The 19998-nt window shown below is 41.3% G+C and overlaps 1 protein-coding gene across 11 annotated transcripts in view; it reads right to left on the reverse strand.

Moving 5' to 3' along the window:
• Positions 1–1552: 1552 nt before the first annotated feature.
• Positions 1553–19998, reverse strand: part of ELF1 (E74 like ETS transcription factor 1) — an 88224-nt gene continuing 69778 nt past the window's right edge. For all 11 annotated transcript variants that reach the window (XM_040540961.1, XM_040541009.1, XM_040540972.1 and 8 more), the window contains 4 exons: positions 19493–19576; positions 15974–16166; positions 14379–14846; positions 1553–3212 (listed from right to left, as the gene is read on the reverse strand). In XM_040540961.1, the coding sequence (XP_040396895.1) occupies positions 2594–3212; positions 14379–14846; positions 15974–16166; positions 19493–19576 (1364 nt within the window). In that variant the 3' untranslated portion in view covers positions 1553–2593. The remainder of the gene's footprint in view (positions 3213–14378; positions 14847–15973; positions 16167–19492; positions 19577–19998) is intronic.

The following is a 19998-nucleotide window of genomic DNA, read 5'->3' on the forward strand; positions in this document are numbered from 1 at the left end:
GCGCTTGGCAAGATGGCGGCAGCTTGGACCCCGTTGACTTTCCCCCCCACACCTTCCTTCTCCTCCTGCCACGCAGCCCCCTTGGTGCTTGCTCTCCCGCAGCCTCTGGTTTTAAATTTCTGAGCCGGTTTTGAGGCTGCATCTGTAGCCTGGCCGCTGCTGCGGCGCAGAGGAAGGCGGCTGCGGGAGGGGAGCTGCTCGAGCCCCCATTTTGTGCTTGGCTCCCGCTTCTGCCTTCCTTCCTCTCTTGGAGGTCTACGGCACTGAGAAGACCCCAGGAGTAGGGGTACACCAGGGTCACACACTGCAGCCTAAAGAATAAAAGCCTTCACTTACACATCAGAGGGCTGACAATAGATTCCTATTGTCTGTAGGAGGTTTCCTCCACTTCTCTATCTGACATAACTAAGCTGCCCACGTCATTTTTTTTTCATGATAGTTACATCTATAGCAAGAGATACACACAAAGCTGTAACCTTGTGGTGTGGTTTTTCATTTATCTAGTAAACAGGTCAGCAAAACCACACTCTATTAAAAACACTGTAACGTCAGTTACCACCTCAGGTTTCCTAGTGTTAAGAAATATCCATCCTACAGGAAAAAGTCTTTATTCTGTAGTCTTAAGAGTAGCCTGCCTCTTCCAGAGTTTTGTCAATGTAAAACAGAAAGCCCTCAGGATGAGCTGTAGGAGATGTACTTCCACAATGCTCACAGTCCTAGTAATGCTGCCAGCAGTGCCCTGCCACACAAACCACCGCCACTTCGCTAGCGTCACTGGCTCTGGGTACGGCCAGCCTTCCTGAAAATGGGATCGGGGGTGCGGGTTTGTGGGTCGAACCCTAACTGCATGGGAGTCGGAGAGAAGAGAGCCACATGTTCAAGTGAACGAGGCAGTTTCAGCTGCCAAAGACCAGGGTAGCTCTGTCAGAGCACTGCTCGCTAGATAGTTTTATAATTCTATTTAACTAGAGCAAGAGATTCCTGTCAGTGTTCTTTCACCTTTAGTTTTTCTACTACTTGCATGTTTAAAATTAACCTTATGAATCAGTAAATCTATATAAATTTATAGAAAGACGTATTTCCTTGAATTTTTACGTTCTACTCATCTCACTAGACATCATACTTATTTTTAATCCACCTCCTGTTGAAACATTGCAATTGGCTAGGTTGAGCCAACAGCCAGTAAGTACACAAGCCACAAGGACCTTTGTGATGGATGGCACCCCAAAATTACATGGAAAGTTTGGGGCTGTTTAGAACATATTGGGAAGCGATGGAAAAGACCACTTCTTGGACACAGCTCAACTTTCATTTGAGCTACAAAGCCATACAGTAAGTAGTGTTGTTTCACGGCATACCATGCCATCACATGCTCACAGTATGTAGGGTGTGTTCAAGTCTGTCCAGAAGCAATTAATCAATTTCTTATTTGCTCATGTCCCACCAGAGACCCACACTGATTAATCACGTTGTCCAGTGTGTTTTGGTTATTCACAGTGGTCGTCAAAACACTGTATTAATCTAAAAACGTTTCAGAGTAAATACAGAAAAATGTTTTTCCGCTTGATTTATTTTCATAATAAACCAATTAAAAATACAAAAGGCAAGGACCCAAGGTTCAGAGGGCTCCATCATTTAAAAATTTGTCTTTAAATACAAATTCACTCTGTAATATGAATACATATAACATTAGACCTCTAAACATAATGATCTTATTTGCATCTATCAAAAATTTGTATGGAAACAAATTAGCTGAAAAAACTTCCTTGTGACATTGAATGTACATTATTTACAATCAAAAAGAACTCTTAGAAGTATTAATCTCAGAACACCTGCATAAATCGTATATATTTCATTTCCCTCCCCCCTTACAAAACAATCTGAAGTAGAAAGCAAGATTGTTAAGCTTCATAGTCACAAAATGGCATGAAACATCTGCACCTGTAGTGATGCCGTTAGCTTCTGTAATTAAATATATCTGATGTTTTCGTATAAAATATAGACATGGCATTGTCCATTACTGGAATAAATGCTTTTTGTACTCTCAATAGGAGTGTATATTCAATTTTGCACACACAATAGCTTGTGCTGCAAAAAAAATGCAAGAGGATACCTGGTTATCAGAGCCTAAAACTGATGTAAATTCACTGATATGAAACAGATACTTGATCATAAAAATTCATACACATGGAATGAAAATGTCCCATTAAAAGTAACTGTTGCTTCAAAAGTTAAGTGATACATGTATAGATTAAACAGAAAAGGTTATAATAATGTTACTGCAATGTAAATCAGCAACAGGCTGAAAACGTACAGTAAGAAAGAAGTCTGAAACTTTTAGAAAGTCTTCATAGAAAAGCATGTTCCTTCATGCCTGTATTTTGAAACGAGTAATATATAATTTTATTTATATGATAACATTTAGCAATTAACAGAAAATCAAAATCCGTTCTAAAGCATGAATTCTAACAATTATCTGCAGAAATTAAGTAGCTTTATAACATCTTGCTTCTGAATCAAATCATATATACATAACTGAAAAGGTCCCATCACATTTATGAAAATAATCATCCACAGGGTCTTTTTTAAAAATTTATTGATATGAATTGGGTTCCAATGGCTCATCTTCTTGCTTCACTTGCACGTTAGATGGGAAACCATTTGAACTGGATACTACCATCACAAACGGTTGCTGCTGAAACCTCTGCTCCGACTGCTCGGTATCATCTAATTTGTCACTGTCTTCTTCTTTTAGCGCTCCTTGTACGCCGATCTGTTTCGTTTCTGGTGCTTTAATAACTGAGGTGATCACTGTGCCAGATGGATGAGCGACCACCTGCGAACTGCTGGGTGAAAAAGTTACCACTGGGGTAGTGGCAGTGAAGGAAGGAGATGAAGCCATGTTGACTGTTCCATTGCAAATTGTCTGCACACTGCTGGTGAGAACCTGCTGAACTTGTGCTGGGCTCAACACAATTGAGGAAGAAGGCGAGACTGGCTTCTGAGACTGTAGCATGACATTTTCTTTAAGAACTGTCATGGGCTGTGAAGTAGGAATGGCTTGTAAAATAAATTTTTGGGGTGTTGCTGATGAGGCTGGATCTGTGCTGGCTATCACCGTAGTAAGAGGCACCGTCTGGAGTGTTACAGTATGCAGCTGCTGATTTCCAGGAGAAACAACCACTGGAACTTGGGTTGGAGTCTGTAAAGTCCTATTAGGATTAGAAAAGATTACAGGGTCAGAACACTTCCATGCTGAGTATTTAAAAATAATTATAGATTTACTATTGAAAAATCACTTGGCATCATGAACGTTTATCTAAAGACTGCAAAAGGGGAAGCAGTCACTTTCTTAACACAACAAAAACCGGGCCTGACCCCTGAATTCAGCAACACAGCTCCCAAGGTGAAGGTATTCTGTATGAGCAATACTACCATCGCCAAACTCAACAGCCTGCCTTTGGGACATTTGGTAGTTCATGAGAAAGCTTGGGAATTGCATCCGAGATCTCCGTCTCAAGCATCAACAAACAGCACGAGCACGACCCACTAGACCTCTGCCATCCATTTCACAAGGTCCCCAGCTCAAGTAAGTCACAAGCCAGCCCTCAGTTCTCCTAACATCCGTATGTCTTTACCTATATGCTAAAGTATCTGCACTGTAACGGTGGATCGAGCCGGGACCTTCTCAGACAGCCAGGACACACAGCTCGCTGTCTGCCAGACTTGTACGCTCCTGGTAAGGCAGCTGAACAGAAATTGCTCCCAAAATGTAAGTTTAAATTAGGAATGATCCCATCAGTTTCAGGCTGGCAGACCTGGGTACCACATTACTTTCTGTATTTATGCTGAGGGCAAAGTTAGATGATGAACGGCCACATCACTGACGTATACAAACACAACAGTGGAAAATGGTGATTCAGAGATGTGGCTGAAACACACACAGCTCAGTCATGCAACATACCTTGGTTTAAAATATATATCTATCTAAAACCCACAACATGCTCACTGCAAAGCAAATGATTTCCATTGAAGGGAGGGAAAAAGGAAAGGAAGGGTTTAACTGCTTCAAAACCCTACCATAGCTTGTTCCAAACCAACACGCTGCCTCTAACAATCTTTTTCTTTCTTCTCATTTGTTCTGCAAAGTTCTCTCTAACATTCCTGCTTCTCTCCGATGTTTTCTCCTGCCTGTCCTCCTCCAATTTTCCAGTCTTAAGCTCTCACTTGTATTTTCTTGAACATATTTGATGCTGGATGGAAACAAAAATAACCATCTCCTCCTCCGCCTAGCTTATTTCTCTACCTCTGCTGAAATTACTTTAGACAGAAACCAACTTACCTTCCATATCTGTACTTTCAAGTCCACGCACGACATAACATGCTGTACGGATTGCATACATATATATATCACAGAATGTCCTCCTTTCTGTAGTCCTTCTGCCCAGGTACTACCTCTTTTTCTACAGCTCTGTGAAATCCCTACTTTCCAGCATTTGGCCACTGACCCGTCAGATCGGGCTCAGTGTATTCAAAACTTGAAGTAAGGGGGAAATGTGGCTGCAGATACTGCTGCTTGCTACTCCAACGACACAGGGAGCTGCACTCCCTCTTCCTTAGTGCAGCAGCAGAGACAAGTGAAGGAACATCTGCAGAGGATTTCCCAGCCCTCCCTCAGCTCAGTCCTCTGGGAAAGGCCTCCAGCTGAGCTCCACAGACTGCCCCAGCAAGAGCAACTCCAGAAACCCAGCTGGCACCAGGCTCGAAGCACTGAGCTCTTCCCTGAACAACCCCTAGCTGCCGGTCCCTGCTGCAGGCGAGCCTTTCCCCACCTCCCACGTGGCTTGGTAGGAATAAAATCTGCATCTGTAGCTTTCGCTTTCTCTAGAAAGACAAGGAGGTCAGCGGTACCCAAGACTGATGCTGTAGCAAATCCAAATACTAGCCCATGAGGCTCCCATGCAGGTCTCATCACCCAGGCTATATAGCTGGGACACAAAATTTGATGCTACTGACACCAGAGTGCAGAGGGGCAGCTGCTAAGCTCAGTATTGAGCTCCTCTTTCATACAACTAGAGAGAGCCCAAGGAAGATGCTCATGGAAATGGGCTTGCAGGGAGACGAAGCACCAGCTGAAATGATCGCTTTGATCACTTCTTTTTTTTTTTTTTTTTTCAAGTTCTGGAGAACTTTGTGCTGCTCAAGTACACGCAATGGAGCTTAAAACACAAGGCTCAGAATGACACCACCAAGGTTCCCCAAGTCTGCTAAGGGTCACCAGTGCTAACTGCTTCTTTTTGAGTAATTCCCCTGGGAGCTTGACGGAACAATCACAAATATCCACGCCAGAACCAGTAACAGGAGGAGGGCATCCACTAGCTTTTTTAAAAACTATGTAAATTACCAACAGTTAAACAAACTTGCAGCAAAATCACAACGTCATGTAAATACAGCTCAATCCATCCAAGTCTACAGGAAGCAGCAACACAAGTGGAACAAGTAAGAAGGGAAGGACAACTGACACTTGCCATCAGAAAAACACTGAAAGTATCTGAGTAAGACACTGGATACCAAGCCAGCTCCTCAATCCATGGTGCAACGTACTTGAGTCTGAAGGATTAAGATCAACTCGATAGTTTCAAGTTTGAAAAGCAGCAGCTGAAGCTGGTAGCCTGTGCTGGTATGCCATGCAAGTATGACTTGGAAGATACGTTCTTGTTCTTTAGGTGTTTAGTTTTGAAATAAAATAGAAATAGAAGATTCTACCTGTTACATGGCTGCAAATGACGACCTCAAAAACTGCAAAATTCATCTAATCAATGCAGAGGGTATTCTGCAAAGTTCTAGGCGCTCTGAGGACTGAACCAAAGCATTTTTCTCAGCATACTGCAATTGTTTTTGTATTGATGTCAAGCCATTTTATATCTCATGAAAGCAGATCCCATACCATAGCTAACAACTTATTCCAGATGCTCCATTTTCTCCAGTCAAGATACATATATTATATATACACACACATATATAAACGTGTATATGCACACACACACACACAAAGTGTGAACTTGCCAGAGGGAAGCATGTCCCAGATGTGCCTACAAGCTGAGGACTAAGCAGCACACTGCACCATAACTACTACGCCTTGTTATTTACAGTAAGGATGGCCAAGCCAAATTTTTGCCTTCAAAAATAGTGCATAGTACAACTGTACCTGTTTACAAACCAAGATCTAGGTGCTCAGGCTATTTGCCTTGAACATCACTAGAAAAAAAATATATGTTTGGTTAATCTTTTTGTCTGTTTTACCAAAAAAAAACCCAACCCACACGACTCAAGGTGATCCCTGGGCTGTAAGACTTCGGGTGCTTTCAGCTGCGTTTTTTGCTATGTTGGTGATGAATTTCACTGTCAACTTGCTAACACCCTTCCAACTCTAAGGTACAAATCTAGTGGGTCATTATTTTAAAAGTTCCTGCTGGGGTTACAGAAAGAACAAGAACATTGAGCAACAGTGATGAAAGGGAAATGTGGCCATAAAGCAGCCTGCTTTCTACTGAGAACAGAATGACAAAAATTCTGAAGCCATTTCAGCCTGGCAGAACGTGATAATGCACTCCTTGGTTCGTTTGGTGCTGTTAACAGTCTAGAATTGTGCAACATCACATTAGCTTACCAAGAGGTGAGGAGTGATAAAGCAAACACTAAGTGACAGGAAGGAGAAACACGTTTATTCATGGCAATTCATGAAAAAATTAAGAAATAAGAGAAAGGAAGAACATACAAAACAGAACTGAAGCTACGAGCCAAGGTACATGAAGTATTTCACAGCACAACAACAACAAAGAAACAAGGCAATATGAAGAAATACACAGAGAGAAAGAAGTAAGAGAATTCCCTTCCAAGCATACACACCATTCGATCCACAGCTATTGGGGAAATAATGGCCTTGAGATGAACAGGCCAACTTCCAAGGACTTTCCCCGTTTGTTCAACTAGCTGGTTACAGACAGCTCATTCAATCAGCCTAGGAAGAGCGAGGGAGGCCAAGGGGTGGGGTGGGCTTGTCAGAACCACTTCAAATGCCTGAGTCAAGAGGCAATCTCCTCTGAGTGCATATAGCAAGGCCTGGCCAAACACAACTCCACCATCAAATGCTTGGCCAAATGCTCTACCATCACTGCAAGCCCTTCCACAGCTGCAACCGTTTATATCATACTCTTAAGAGTCATCAAAAGTCTTGTCAATACTTCATCCCCATGTATCACAGACAGAGCCTGGCCTTCTTACAGTGCAAACCACACAGACGGGAGCTGCCAACCAGTCTGGGTGTAGATGTCCAAGAGATGTAGCACGGGACTTGATGCCTGAATGCAAAATCTTAACAGAACCTTCAACTAAGGGAGGGCAGAACTTGGCTGTTCTTCGTCTGGACAAGGTAATCTGTTATCATGAGGACAGAGGACTCAACTCTCAAGCCTAGTGTCCTTACAGCTTTCTTTTCAGAGCTTTTCAAAATCACACACTCACCTGAATTAAAATTCAGGAACATTCCCACTAACAGAAACCCACAGAAACTCCACCTCTCTTGACAGCATCAAAAACATGTGAACTTGTATTCCTGCAGATAGCTTCCCACTGTGCAGAAGCAAAACGAACCTCTCCAGGTGACCTTAAAGTCCCTTCTGCCTTCAGCAGCCTTCTTCCTACCCTCCACAGAAACGGGCTTAAGAAAAACTCTTCTCAGCTGCAGAAATTCAACTCAAAATGGAAAGTTTTAACTGGAGGCTTTGCCTTGGCATAAGTTGGCCCTATCATAACAATGTTCTGAGAAACTCTAGCCTCTTGTGAGCTAAATGAGAGTTTCTTGTAGGCACTCAATCTAACTGCAAACAGGCAAAACGTGCTCTGATGCTGGCTGGTGAAAGAAAGGCCTCCCACACAATAGCCAGGAGATGTTTCTGATCATCTGAGAGACCTCAGCGGGCATCCCATTCCCTCGGTCACGTTCCCATCCCAGAACCCCAGTGAGCTCTTTGCCAAGACTGCCACCTGTGATGGCTTTTATTCAGCAGATGGGCTACAACATCAGCTGACATTGGGTAAATTTGGATCACATTCTTATTCAGGGAAAAAGGACTGGATTTTGGAAAGCAGATGGTCAATGCAAAGTGTCAGTAGGACAGTGCCAGACTGTCTCTGTGTGTCTGTGTGGCCAGGCAAGCTCGAGCACAGTGACTGCAGACAGGGTGCAAAGTGTTTTTACAGAACACAACAGTGACGTTCGCTGCACAACTCACACAAGTTAACATCTCTACGTGACACACGATGAAGAAAATGTTTCCTTTGAAATAGCAGCTGTAATCACATTTTCAGTGTTCACAAATCCATGCTAAATGACCAGTCTGTGCATTTTTCAGCATCAGCATGGCTGCAGTCAGACCCCAAATAGCTAGTTTACAAATTAAGGAACAACAGCAGAAAGCCTATGTGTTTGCTTGGGGTAGACATGGCTTTCTAAGGTAATTCCCTCTGCTTGTCGGGACAATCCACCGTGCTGGCATATTGTTGGCTTTATCACCGTTCCTACACAGCATGCTCACAGCCAGAAAAAAACACGATTCACCTTCAGCTACTTTCTCCTCCTCTTCAATGAGGATCTCGCCACTGTGGTCCATGCTTGCGTCACCTCCAGGATGAATTCCTGCAACAGTTTCTACCCCAAAGGTTGCAAAAAGGCCAAGATGAAAGCTGTGGCTGAATCATGATGCAGTAGTCCTCCAATTCGGAAGTGAACACACAGAGCATATCCCACCGGTCCTCTGGGGTCTGTATTAGCTTTTCCCCAAGTTACAGAACAGAGTCTGGATACTCGTCTTCTAACATGCTCTGTCCAAGCTATCACAAAGACAACTTGAAAATACAGAGAAAAATAAATAAATAAATAAATAAACTGAATTTTTGAAGAAACGTTGTGTTTAGAGCCCGGAGCCTGCTCAAGCACTGCTCAGGATCTCTCTGCAGCCAGAGAGGCTGGAGGTTTCTTGCTATATGGAGCTGTCAGCTAGAAAATTCAGCCATGTCCCACACAGTCAGTATGAAACAGTGACGCAATGTTTTAAATTAATCCAAATCCACAACCTCATCCTCTCTGAACTGCTAGTATTATGGGAGCCTCTCCTCACTACATAGAAGACATCCCATCTTGAACCACTGCTGCTCTTGATTACAGGTAAGTGGAAGTGCATCTCTCTGTGCCCGCAGCACTAGTCATTTGAGTGCAATCAGCTGCCCAAACCCAGGCACCTCAGAGCCCTGCAGGATATCCTAGGCTACCTAGACAAGGTAAGGCCTCAGCCTTACAGAAGAAATACACTTTACAGCAACAGGAGGGATACCCTTTACACACAAAATGACCCAACGAACGTGGAGCTGAATCCCAAGACTACTTTAGTGCCTCCAAATTCCACAATTATTCCAATAAAACACCCGTGTAAACCAGATCACCTGCGTGAGTTACTCTGGTTTAAACTGAGTGATTTTACAAGTGCAAAATTCAAAGAGATTTTCCTTTAAAAAGCCAACTCACTGGGAAAATTTATAAATGGAATAGTCATCCAGAGAGGCATTTTCTTTTTGTCTTATCACTGGAAACACGATGCCAAATTAAGCTCCCAGTCACACAACTGGAAATTTCAGCAGCTGCACTTGCAACCACCAAGCCAGAGCAGCAGCGGGTTTGCAATTTGGAGTATTCCCATCCAAGATACTCAATGTTTTTCCTGGTCAGCAAAACCTGGTTTAAATGGCATGACCCTGCCCCATTTCCTAAGCTTGGCTTAGCACTACATCGTCGCCTTTCTGCTTAAGCTCTGGGACTGAAGAGCCATCTGCCCCGGGCCAGCAGTACTTCAGTCTCCTGCATACTGGAACTGGTATAAAAAGCTCCACAAAGCCACCTGTAAGACAAGAGCTTTCTTTAAACCACTCAGGCCTGTTTCTGCTTTGCTATGAAGCATGACTATAGCAAAAACAGGCGACAGCAAGAACGAAGCTATAGCTGAAGATAGGGTACATCTGCCCGGTGTTGCACGCTGCAGCACTTCGGAGTGGGTGTAGGACACTGCCCTCCACACAAATTATTACACAAAACTCTGCAAGAGCTTCGAAACAGCTGTAAGCAAAGGCACTGCCTGTATCCTGCCAAGAGCCAGCCCCCACTTTTCACTGGCATTCCCATTTCTGTCAGAATCACAGAATCATTAGGGTTGAAAGAGACCTCCAAGACCATCTGGTCCAACCATCCCCCTACCACCAGTGTCACCCACTAAGCCATGTCCCTAAGCACCATGTCCAGCCTTTCCTTGAACACCCCCAGGGACGGTGACACCACCACCTCCCTGGGCAACCCGGGGAACCAGTGCCCCACTCTCCCCGTGATGCTCTCAGGAGCGGACTTCACCAGGCAATGCCAGCTGGCACAAGGACAGGATGGCGACACAAACCCTGCACAGCAGCCTTCAAATACGATTCTTTTAACAAGAGAAGATGCGTGTTCATGTCACTTACAGTTAAGTGTAAAGAAGCCAATTGTTTTAACCTCACCCTTCAGTATTTTCTCTGCAGTATGTGGTTAATCATTTTTTTTCTCCTCACAACAAGACAGAAGCAAATAGCTGCAGAGAGAAGAACATTCATATGACGAAGAAAGAACACTCATATGAATAAAACTTTAGAAGCTACGTTACATGAGACAAATTATGTGGGTCCAAGATATTCATGCTTGAAGGCAGAGCCTGACCACTAGCCAGTATGTGCTGGAAAAACTTCTGGGGAACGCTCCCAAGCCCTGCTTGCTATTTCTCCCAAATGACCTCAATTAACCACATGCCTCAGCCTCCGAGCAGCAACTAGCAACGACTGGTGCTTTTTGTCCTCCTCCTTCCCTATAAAACTACTAAGAAGTGATTCCAAACGCAATCCTACAGGCTGTGCGTGCATCGCAAGGTTTGTCAGCCCCTGTCCTCGGCTGGCAATCACACATGCTGGGAATTTTTCAATTAGGTAGACCAGTCAGTTTGTCCCTCACGGTAGCTCCACTGAGGCACTTGGGAACACGTACACAACCACGTTCAACTCCTAGAGATTTATGCCTGCTTGAACAAACAAAGCTAAAATCCAGTTGTTTTGTTTAAACTTTATTAAAAAACAAGACCTAACGCATATGCTCCAAAAGCGTTCACTAAGCCTTTCCTTCTCACCAAAAGGTTTGAAGTGTGCAGTTTGAAACTGAGCAAAAATTATGTCAAATTGTGTTTCTAGAGCCTGAAGCAAGCAATGATTGCACGGAATTTGTCAGCACCTTGGCCCATCCTGTTTAAAAGCATGAAGACACATTTGCTTTTGTTTTTTTCCACTCTAACAGCTCAAACACCTTAGTACTTGCTTTCTTAATCAAGAATACTTCTACAACAGTCAGTAATTGAATTGCACTGGAAAGGTCCAACGCATTTTTTTCTTTTATTTTCATCTGAGATACTTGGTCATCATGGCTGGGAAACGTGCAATTGAAGTCTTCATGGAACATTGTTAAAGTTACACAGCAGAAAGGCAGAACTGAAGCAATACAGAATTGTGAGCTTTCTACAGCTTTTATTTCATCTGAACTTCACATGTGTATCAGCCCTACTACTTTCTCCCCAGCTTATTGCCCAAAGTCTAATTGTGAAATACTGTAATGCAATAGCAGGCCATAATGCCATTGTGCAGCTTTCCAAAGCTTAGGATGGACTGCTTGCCTTGCTGGGTCTAGCAGATACTCTCTTCGTTATTATCATTTTTATATCTGTCTGTATAACTAGATTTACGTATCTATACTGTTGATATTGGTCTTAATATATAATCTAATATAGATCTAGCCCACAGCTATTTAGTTCTGTAAATTGCTATACTCTCTCGCTATTTATGTTTAATGATATTTTTCTCCTGACTTAAATGGTACTGCACAGCTTCAGTTATGCCTGTACTCATTTCCTTTCACTATTATTAACCTAGTCACTTTTTTACAACTTGCAGGTAATTAAATCCTTCATCAACCCTGGAATCATAGGACTGCACAGTACATACAGCTTCATTCCTAAAATATGAGCTTTAAAACCTTAAAAGACACATCAAACTGATACAGATTATTATTTTTCTAAATAAATTTCAAAACTAGTTCTTTTTTTTTTTTGTCAAATTCCTCATAATCAGAGAATAACTTTTACATAAACTTCTGATGACATATAACCTTTCCCTCCCCTATGTACTTCTTGAGTTAATTCTAGTTCATTAGAATAATAAGCAAAACGATTTGATTTCAGCTTAGGCATTTACAATCGAAAGACGAATGAAAACAGGTATTCTCTGCTTAAAAATGGTAACTCCTTCCAGTTTGTTGTACAGTGCCTATCAGTAACCATGAAAAGGATTCTTGCTTTCTTGGCTCAATATATTTAATCCCTTGCAACCCTTATTAACCAGTGAGTTTCTCTTTTCAGCGTGATTTTTTTCACACTGCAACATGTATGAAAACCATTCCATAATTCTTATGGAAAAAAAAAAAAACAAACAGGATCCGAACTAGAAAGACCAGTGAAATTTTTTTTTTTTTTATCCCAAAGAAAGAAGAGAGAATATATATATTTTGTTGATTGAAGCTGAAGTCTTGGTTTGTCATTTCCTTTATATAAATGGAAAATCTTCAGTTTCCTCAGCCACTTGGTTATCTCCTAAAATGTTTCATATTGATTCTATTTTATCAGTCACTGAAAGCTGATATAGGCAGTTTTAGTTCTTCTCGCTGAACGAACTGTAATTACTATCCTGGATTTCCCTTAATCTATCTTCCTTTCATATATAAGTACAGTTTTAATAATTGACTGGCTTTTACAACAGCCCTCTAGTAGCAGAGGTGAGAGAGCAAAATTTATTCTTTAGAAACGAAGTAATTATTTGATCTCATTAATGCCATTACTTATTTCCATCTGACAACATTCCACCGTTAACCTCAGACACTCAGTACCACTTCAGATCTACTCGTGGCTCTAGATGTAATTTTCCAAGGAGGGAACAGAGCAAGGGAGCAGGAAAAAACATTACTGACATTTTGCAGCATAACACAATAACCCTTCAAACAGTGACCTTAACAGAGCAAGTCCCAGGAAAAAAAAAAAAATGTTCCTGATTCATTAAGAATGTGCATCTCCTGAATTATACCACAGAATCACAGAATCATCTAGGTTGGAAGAGACCTCCAAGATCACCCAGTCCAGCCTCTGACCTGACACTAACAAGTCCTCCACTAAACCACATCACTAAGCTCTACATCTAAACGTCTTTTAAAGACCTCCAGGGATGGTGACTCAACCACTTCCCTGGAGAGCCCATTCCAATGCCTAACAACCCTTTCTGTAAAGAAGTTCTTCCTAAAGCTTTTGTGAAACTGCTATGGTCCAGGTCCAGAATCACCATCTACAATTCTGACACTCCTGCGGAGGAGGGCCGAGATTATAAGAACATTTGTTTCAGGTCTTTTGCAGTCAGCGGAGATGAAGGAGCTCCCATCAGGGGACGCTTCAGGCTAAGGTAGAATAAGGCTTGAGTGATCGTTTCTAAAGCCTCTCCAATTTGGATGCTACTCACAATGTGCATGTAGGTGCAAAGGAGTGATGATGCTGAAATGCTGTGTACTATTAGCCAGTTTACTTACAAACGAAGCATGGAAGCATGACTTGTAACTGCAGACTACTTCAGGAGACAGACTCCCATGAGATTATTCCGTTAATCGTGTTCTAAAATCAAAGTAACATGCTCTTTTAACAGCAGCAAAATGCCTGAGTAGGTAACTGAGCTTTTCCCTGTTGTAACTGGGGACAATATAAGAGACGAAAGAGATGACAACTTTATAACAAAAAGAATTAAGCAAGAAGGTAAGTCTTTTTGATGGGATCTTCCAGACACACCATATATAATCCAAAAGCAAAGACACCAGTCTGTGAAAAAGCAGAGCCATGAAAATCCTGTCTCTGCTGCAGGACAGAACTGACGATACCAATTTTTTTTAAAAAGTAGTATATTCTTCCTTTCTAACGGATTTGCATCAGACCTAATCCTGCAGGAAAGATGTGCTTCCCTCCACCAAAACCGAGCATTTATGAGTGTGCATGTTGAAGTGTCCTGTAAAAAAAAAAATTCCCAGGATCACCTGCACAGCTTCTGCTTCACTTGAATCCAACTGCAAGACGAGTGATTTTTCTGAAGCGCAACAAACAAACTAGTCTACCTAGCCACCCTCCAGTGAATTTATTATTATTCATACGTTTGTGTTCTTGACATTTTCTTACCTTATATTCTGAACTGACGGATTTAACGTTTCATCTGCAACATTGCTGGTTACAGCCGCTTGTCCTTCTGTGATGGACTGCAATGGCTGCATTACATGAACTGTCCGAAAAAGCTGAGTGGGATGTACTGGCTGCGTAGACTGCATTGTCCTCAGAACTTCTGAAGTCAAGCCAGGTGTCTGCTGCTGTACAACTTCTACGTGCTCCTTAAGCTTAGCAGGCTTCGAATTTCCTGTTTTTAGAACTGTGGTGGATCCTCCCTTTGTTCCAGTGTTCGCAGACGCTCTAGATCTGCTCGACTGGTTTCTACTGGCCACAGGAGTTGAGAGCAAAGTTGAATCTGATGATTCAGTGCTAGGGCTTGCATCCTCATCATCTATATAGACGAGATCTTTTGGCATTTCTTTAAATTGATACACTAGGCGCTGACCTTCTACTTTGGCCAGTATTCCTCTTTGGTAATAATATCTGTTTAAAGCAAACATACATCAACAAGTTAGAGTGTTTTTGCAAAACCCCTAACTAAATAAAAAACACAGCAACAAAAAAGCAGTAAATAACACCAGCAGTAACAAGGAAGAAGGGGCTTAAGGTTTAATATTTTATCTGCCTAGTTTCTTGATTACAAAGGAGTGTCCAAATTAATAGCATATTTTTTCCTCAAATGACACTTTTTAATGGTATTTCTTGTAGCCTTTTAATTTCAACATCAGATAACACTGACGAGAAAGAAAAGAGCTCTGTGATTTGGCAGCTCTGCTATAAATGAATACTGCTTTAAAGTCCTATGAAACTTCTAATTCTCCTCAAGTCAGCCAATCCTTTAATTTACCTGAATTTGTGCTTACTCCCCAGTGAACACATACAGACATTTTAACTACAAGAAAGCAAAGACAACAGGACAGGAGAGTTCTACTTCAGTTATATTTGCAAATCAATATGACAATTTACAATCAGGCATACTGAGGTGAGGGATGAACGGAATTGAACAGAAATGTGGAGCTGTTCAGCCAGACAATTATCAATCAGCAGATAAGACTGAAGCTTGCATCATCCACGTTCATGGGTGTCTGCTTATTTTGCAGTCTTTTTTGCACAAGACAAAAAAAAAACAACAATCCAATCTGCAAATGACATGATGTTTTAAAACTGCACACACAAGTCCATAGAAGTGCAAGCAAACCTGAATTATAAAACTGTATTTTCCACTGGGAACTGGATCATTTGCCGTGGGGAGAAATCATTTCATTAACTCTAATATACCTAAATTTAGTTTTTTTTTGAGAGAGAGGAGATTAAAATTTTACATAAAAAGCTTGCCACACTCAGAATCTTCAGTCTGGTTTTGGGGCTGATTGTAAAGATGTATGCTTGTCAGCAGCACTGAAAATGTCCAAGCTGAAACTGCAGGTGACTGATTCGGGGTTTAGGTTAGTAAGGGTTACTTTTTGCTTACTTATTTTGCTGAAATAACTTCTTTATTTCCCAAGCTGACAGAACAGTAATTTATTATTGTTGTTACACAAATGAGATATGACATTCAATGCATGCAAACACTATGGCAACAAAGACAGTATTATTAAAAATGCACGTACCTGAGAGCTCTACCCATTGTTTCATAATTCATGTCAGGTTTGTTTTTGTGTTTTCCCCACAACCTGGAAACAGCCTTGGAATCGACTAGTTTGAAAATGCCCTTCTCTCTTTGAGTCCATTTGATATATTTAGGACATGTAGCTTTGTCCTGGAGCAGTGCTAGTAAAAACTCCCAAAGATAAATTGTATTTCCTAAAATAAAGGTATTTCAGGAAACAGAAAAAAATGTTAGTTGACCATATTTTATTAATGAGTTAAATATCCTAAAAATTAAGAAGCTGGTATGTTTATGAATGCACTGTAATAAATCATTAACACCAGGAAATAGTGACAGAGGGGCATGGGAAGAAATTCTTGTTAGTTATTTTAATCTGGGTGTCTGAACACCCTGTCTGTAACCTACATAGCTGGGTGTCAGTCAAGCTAAGACATCCCATTCCAATCACAGAATTGTCTAGGTTGGAAGAGACCTCCAAGATCACCCAGTCCAACCTCTGACCTAACACTAACAAGTCCTCCACTAAACCACATCACTAAGTTCAACATCTAAACGTCTCTTAAAGACCTCCAGGGATGGTGACTCAACCACTTCCCTGGGCAGCCCATTCCAATGCCTAACAACCCTTTTTACACAGCATTCACCTCCCATTCATATGCTTCTCTCATGCCTAATCTAGACAGAAGCAGTCACTAACTGCTCTACCTGAACAGGAACATATTCAGGTCCATCCTCTGAAGCCTGAAAGTTAAGCCCCTGCTCAAAGACTTTGCTGAATTGAGGTGTCTGGCCTATAGAAGGCTGAACAAAAGCCTAACAACTAGATTTATATGGAGGCAATCAGTGGTATAAACCAAGGTAGCAAACCTTGGAAAATAAGGTTCAGAAAGGTTGCTGCTGTTTATTATTATTACTTATTTATTTATTTAACTTTCCTATAAACTCAACGAGAGCTTGCACTTTGTGGTAGGCAACATTCAAACTTCATTTTACAAAGAAGCAGGCGCAAACACTTACACGTGGAAATCCACCACACCTGTCCGGTGTTTACCATGTACAAAGAGACACAATTCAAAATCACAGATTGTGAATACTTAAAACTACTATAAAAATTGCATTTTTGATCCAAAAGCACATTTAAAGAGCCTAAATTTGTATAACTAAGGCAATCCTTTTGCCTATTTTTTTTCTAAGGCTACTGGTGTTTGATGTCCCTTTGGACAGTTGAAGCTGTACAAAAGCTTTTTAGTGAGACATTGTTAATCTGAGAACAGAGAAAAACCTCGCGTGAAATTATCTCCTCACACAAGTACTATGCAAAAACACAGAAAGGACAGTCAGTATGTGCAGATTTCTGCAGTTTCACAAAAATGATGTGCAGTGGATGAGAACATGACAGGATCTCTTCTGTTAGCTTCGACTTCATTCTGCAGTCTTCTCAACCGGCATGGCCACGAGTCTGAACTTTGTATAAACTAGAGGCATCCTACAAACTCTTAAGACTTCCAAACTTCTATATTATAATCGCTATAGCTACATTATTGCCCACATCAACGTTCTGGGTTGGTCAGTTAACCCAGCCAGCTCCCATTATAAGGGACTTGCAAATATTCAGCAATGCCATCAGCCCTGACAGTACAAAACCTTAACAGCTCCTGCAGGAGGTGGAAACTTTAAAAGTGAACATCTCTGGAGGGAAGAAAAAAAATATCTGGCTGGCTTTGCAACAAATGTCTTCCAGCTTACTTGAAAATGTCAGAAATGTCAGCCTGTTTGCCTTCGGACAGCCCAAAGGCAAAGGTTAAGACTGCTCAGGCAGGACGCCGTGTCAGTCAGGAACGAGAGCATTCCCAGCCACTTCCCATCTAATCCAGGGTGCTTTTGTTGTAGTCTAGACTAAAAATGCTTAGCTGCATGAAGGCAGACTGAAAATCTGTCACTGTTTAGCTGCTGAAAATCACTGTGAAGAGGGACTGCCTGCGACAAAGCTGGCCGTTTGACTCACAGGCAGGATTTTTAACCTCCTGTGAGCCACAGCTGAAGAAGAAATATGTAGAAAACTCACAATTTGCTCCATGCACTGCATCAAATAATTAAATGGAGAAGTTGGTATTTTAACATACACATTCTCCTCAGGGGGACATTGTGGATACTGAGAGACACAGAACTTTCTAGCTATTTCCGTACCATGGCCACTAACACCCCTTTTTGCTTCAATTCTGTGTTCCTCAAAATGCTAAACAATTATGCTTTTGTGGAAGCTTTTTTTCGTGGTTTCAGGCAATACACTTTTTAATTCCTTCTGAATTAACAATTTTGCAACAATGGACAAATGTTATGGTGTATCCTTGCTATAAGCGACAAAACACTTAGACTCTTCTGCTGCTTAACTTTGTGGATGGCTGCTTTGATATTTTCCATTATTTCATTACAGCACTATTTTGAGGTTCCTCTGATTCTTTTATTTCATTTAAAAATCGGGTCTTACATAATAACAACAACAATGATAATAATAAAGCATTTTTTATTTTTAAATATTTATCACTTGTAAACATTTTTTCTGTTATTGCAGAAAATCCCTCTGCAAAAGCAAATACACTCCTTTGTCAACGTAGCTTTTTTTTTTTTTTTTTTTTTTTTAATTTCAAGAGTGTGACACTCTCCTACCACCTCTTACGTGTTGCAGTGCTTATCTGCTGGTGAGTACTGCACCACATGCAAGCCGTTCAGGTAAGAAAAGCTCCTCAGTCCCTAGCCATGTGTGGTGACACTTGTGGTGACCCAGGAGAGGCTCATTTCCACCTCCTGCTGTGCACAGGACTTGGTGGCACGCAGCGTATCAAAGCTGCCATTCAAAACCCAGGTTGGGTCAGTGGGGGAACTGGAACAACAGCAAAGCAACCACCAGTTAGCTGACAAAATTGCCAGACACTGTGAAGAAATCTAATATGGAGGAAACAATTTATTGTATCAGTAATGTACTTTTTTTTGTTGTTTCCTTCTGAACACAGGAGGAATTAAAGAAGTGTCAAAAACCCAAGCTGTCTGCCCAAGTCTTCTAGCTGCTTTCTAACTTCCCTCAAAATTGAGGGCTTGGTACTTCCCACTGCCAGCTGGCAGCCTTGATTATCTCCTCATGCAGAATTAGACACACGCAGATGGAAAATGTTTTCAAAGATCATCTGTCAAAATAACCACATCCCAAGAAACCCTAATACAATGCAAAGAGTTCCCCAAGACTTTGCCTGAAACACAGCAGCCTCTGTGGGAGGCTGAGGATTTTCCAAGAACCCTTGCAACTGAAATGAGAAATAAATCATTCTCCCTAGGAACTGGGTACCTCACAAAAAAGTCTCTTCCACCATTTATTTATTTATTTATTACTTAATTTACAATGAGATGTCTTTGAACACAAGACCTGTTTTTACATCACAGGGAAACTAGAGAACTGCTCCTTTTCACATGTCAGTCAGAAACAATACTCATTTTAAAAATTTTGGTGACAACTCTTTGAACTTACCCTTTCCATCTTTGTTTTTCTTTTTCACAGATATGTTCGGAGTTGTAGTAGGGGACTCAGGACGAGAGGGTTTTGGCTTCTTCCCTGAAATAAACCACCAGTGAATCAACTTCAGCTTAGGAAAACAATAAATAAATGAAAGAAAAAAAAATAACAAGGAAGGACCTAAAAAAGAAAGATACTTGTTTTCTCAATTCAGAGAAGATTCAATTTTTAATCATTTAAGAATTCAGTTCTATTCTGAGTTTTTTCAACTTCTGCAATATGATTGATTCCCCTATGATTTTGCTGTGCTTATAGTAAAAATTATGCTCGCTTTTCCAAAGTCCATGTGCCTTGGAAACTTACGTGGCTTTTTAGGTCCTCTTAACAGCATTTAATACAGAAGAGATGAGCAAAATAAGCTATTAACTGTGGTCAAAAGAGTTTCAATTGAAAAGGCTCAATTAAATACAGAGAACTATCTTGTTCAGCCATTGCCAAAATGGAATTTAGGGATAAAACAA

The sequence above is a fragment of the Cygnus olor genome, chromosome 1 (assembly GCF_009769625.2).
Source record: "Cygnus olor isolate bCygOlo1 chromosome 1, bCygOlo1.pri.v2, whole genome shotgun sequence".
In the NCBI taxonomy this organism is placed as follows: Eukaryota; Metazoa; Chordata; class Aves; order Anseriformes; family Anatidae; genus Cygnus; species Cygnus olor.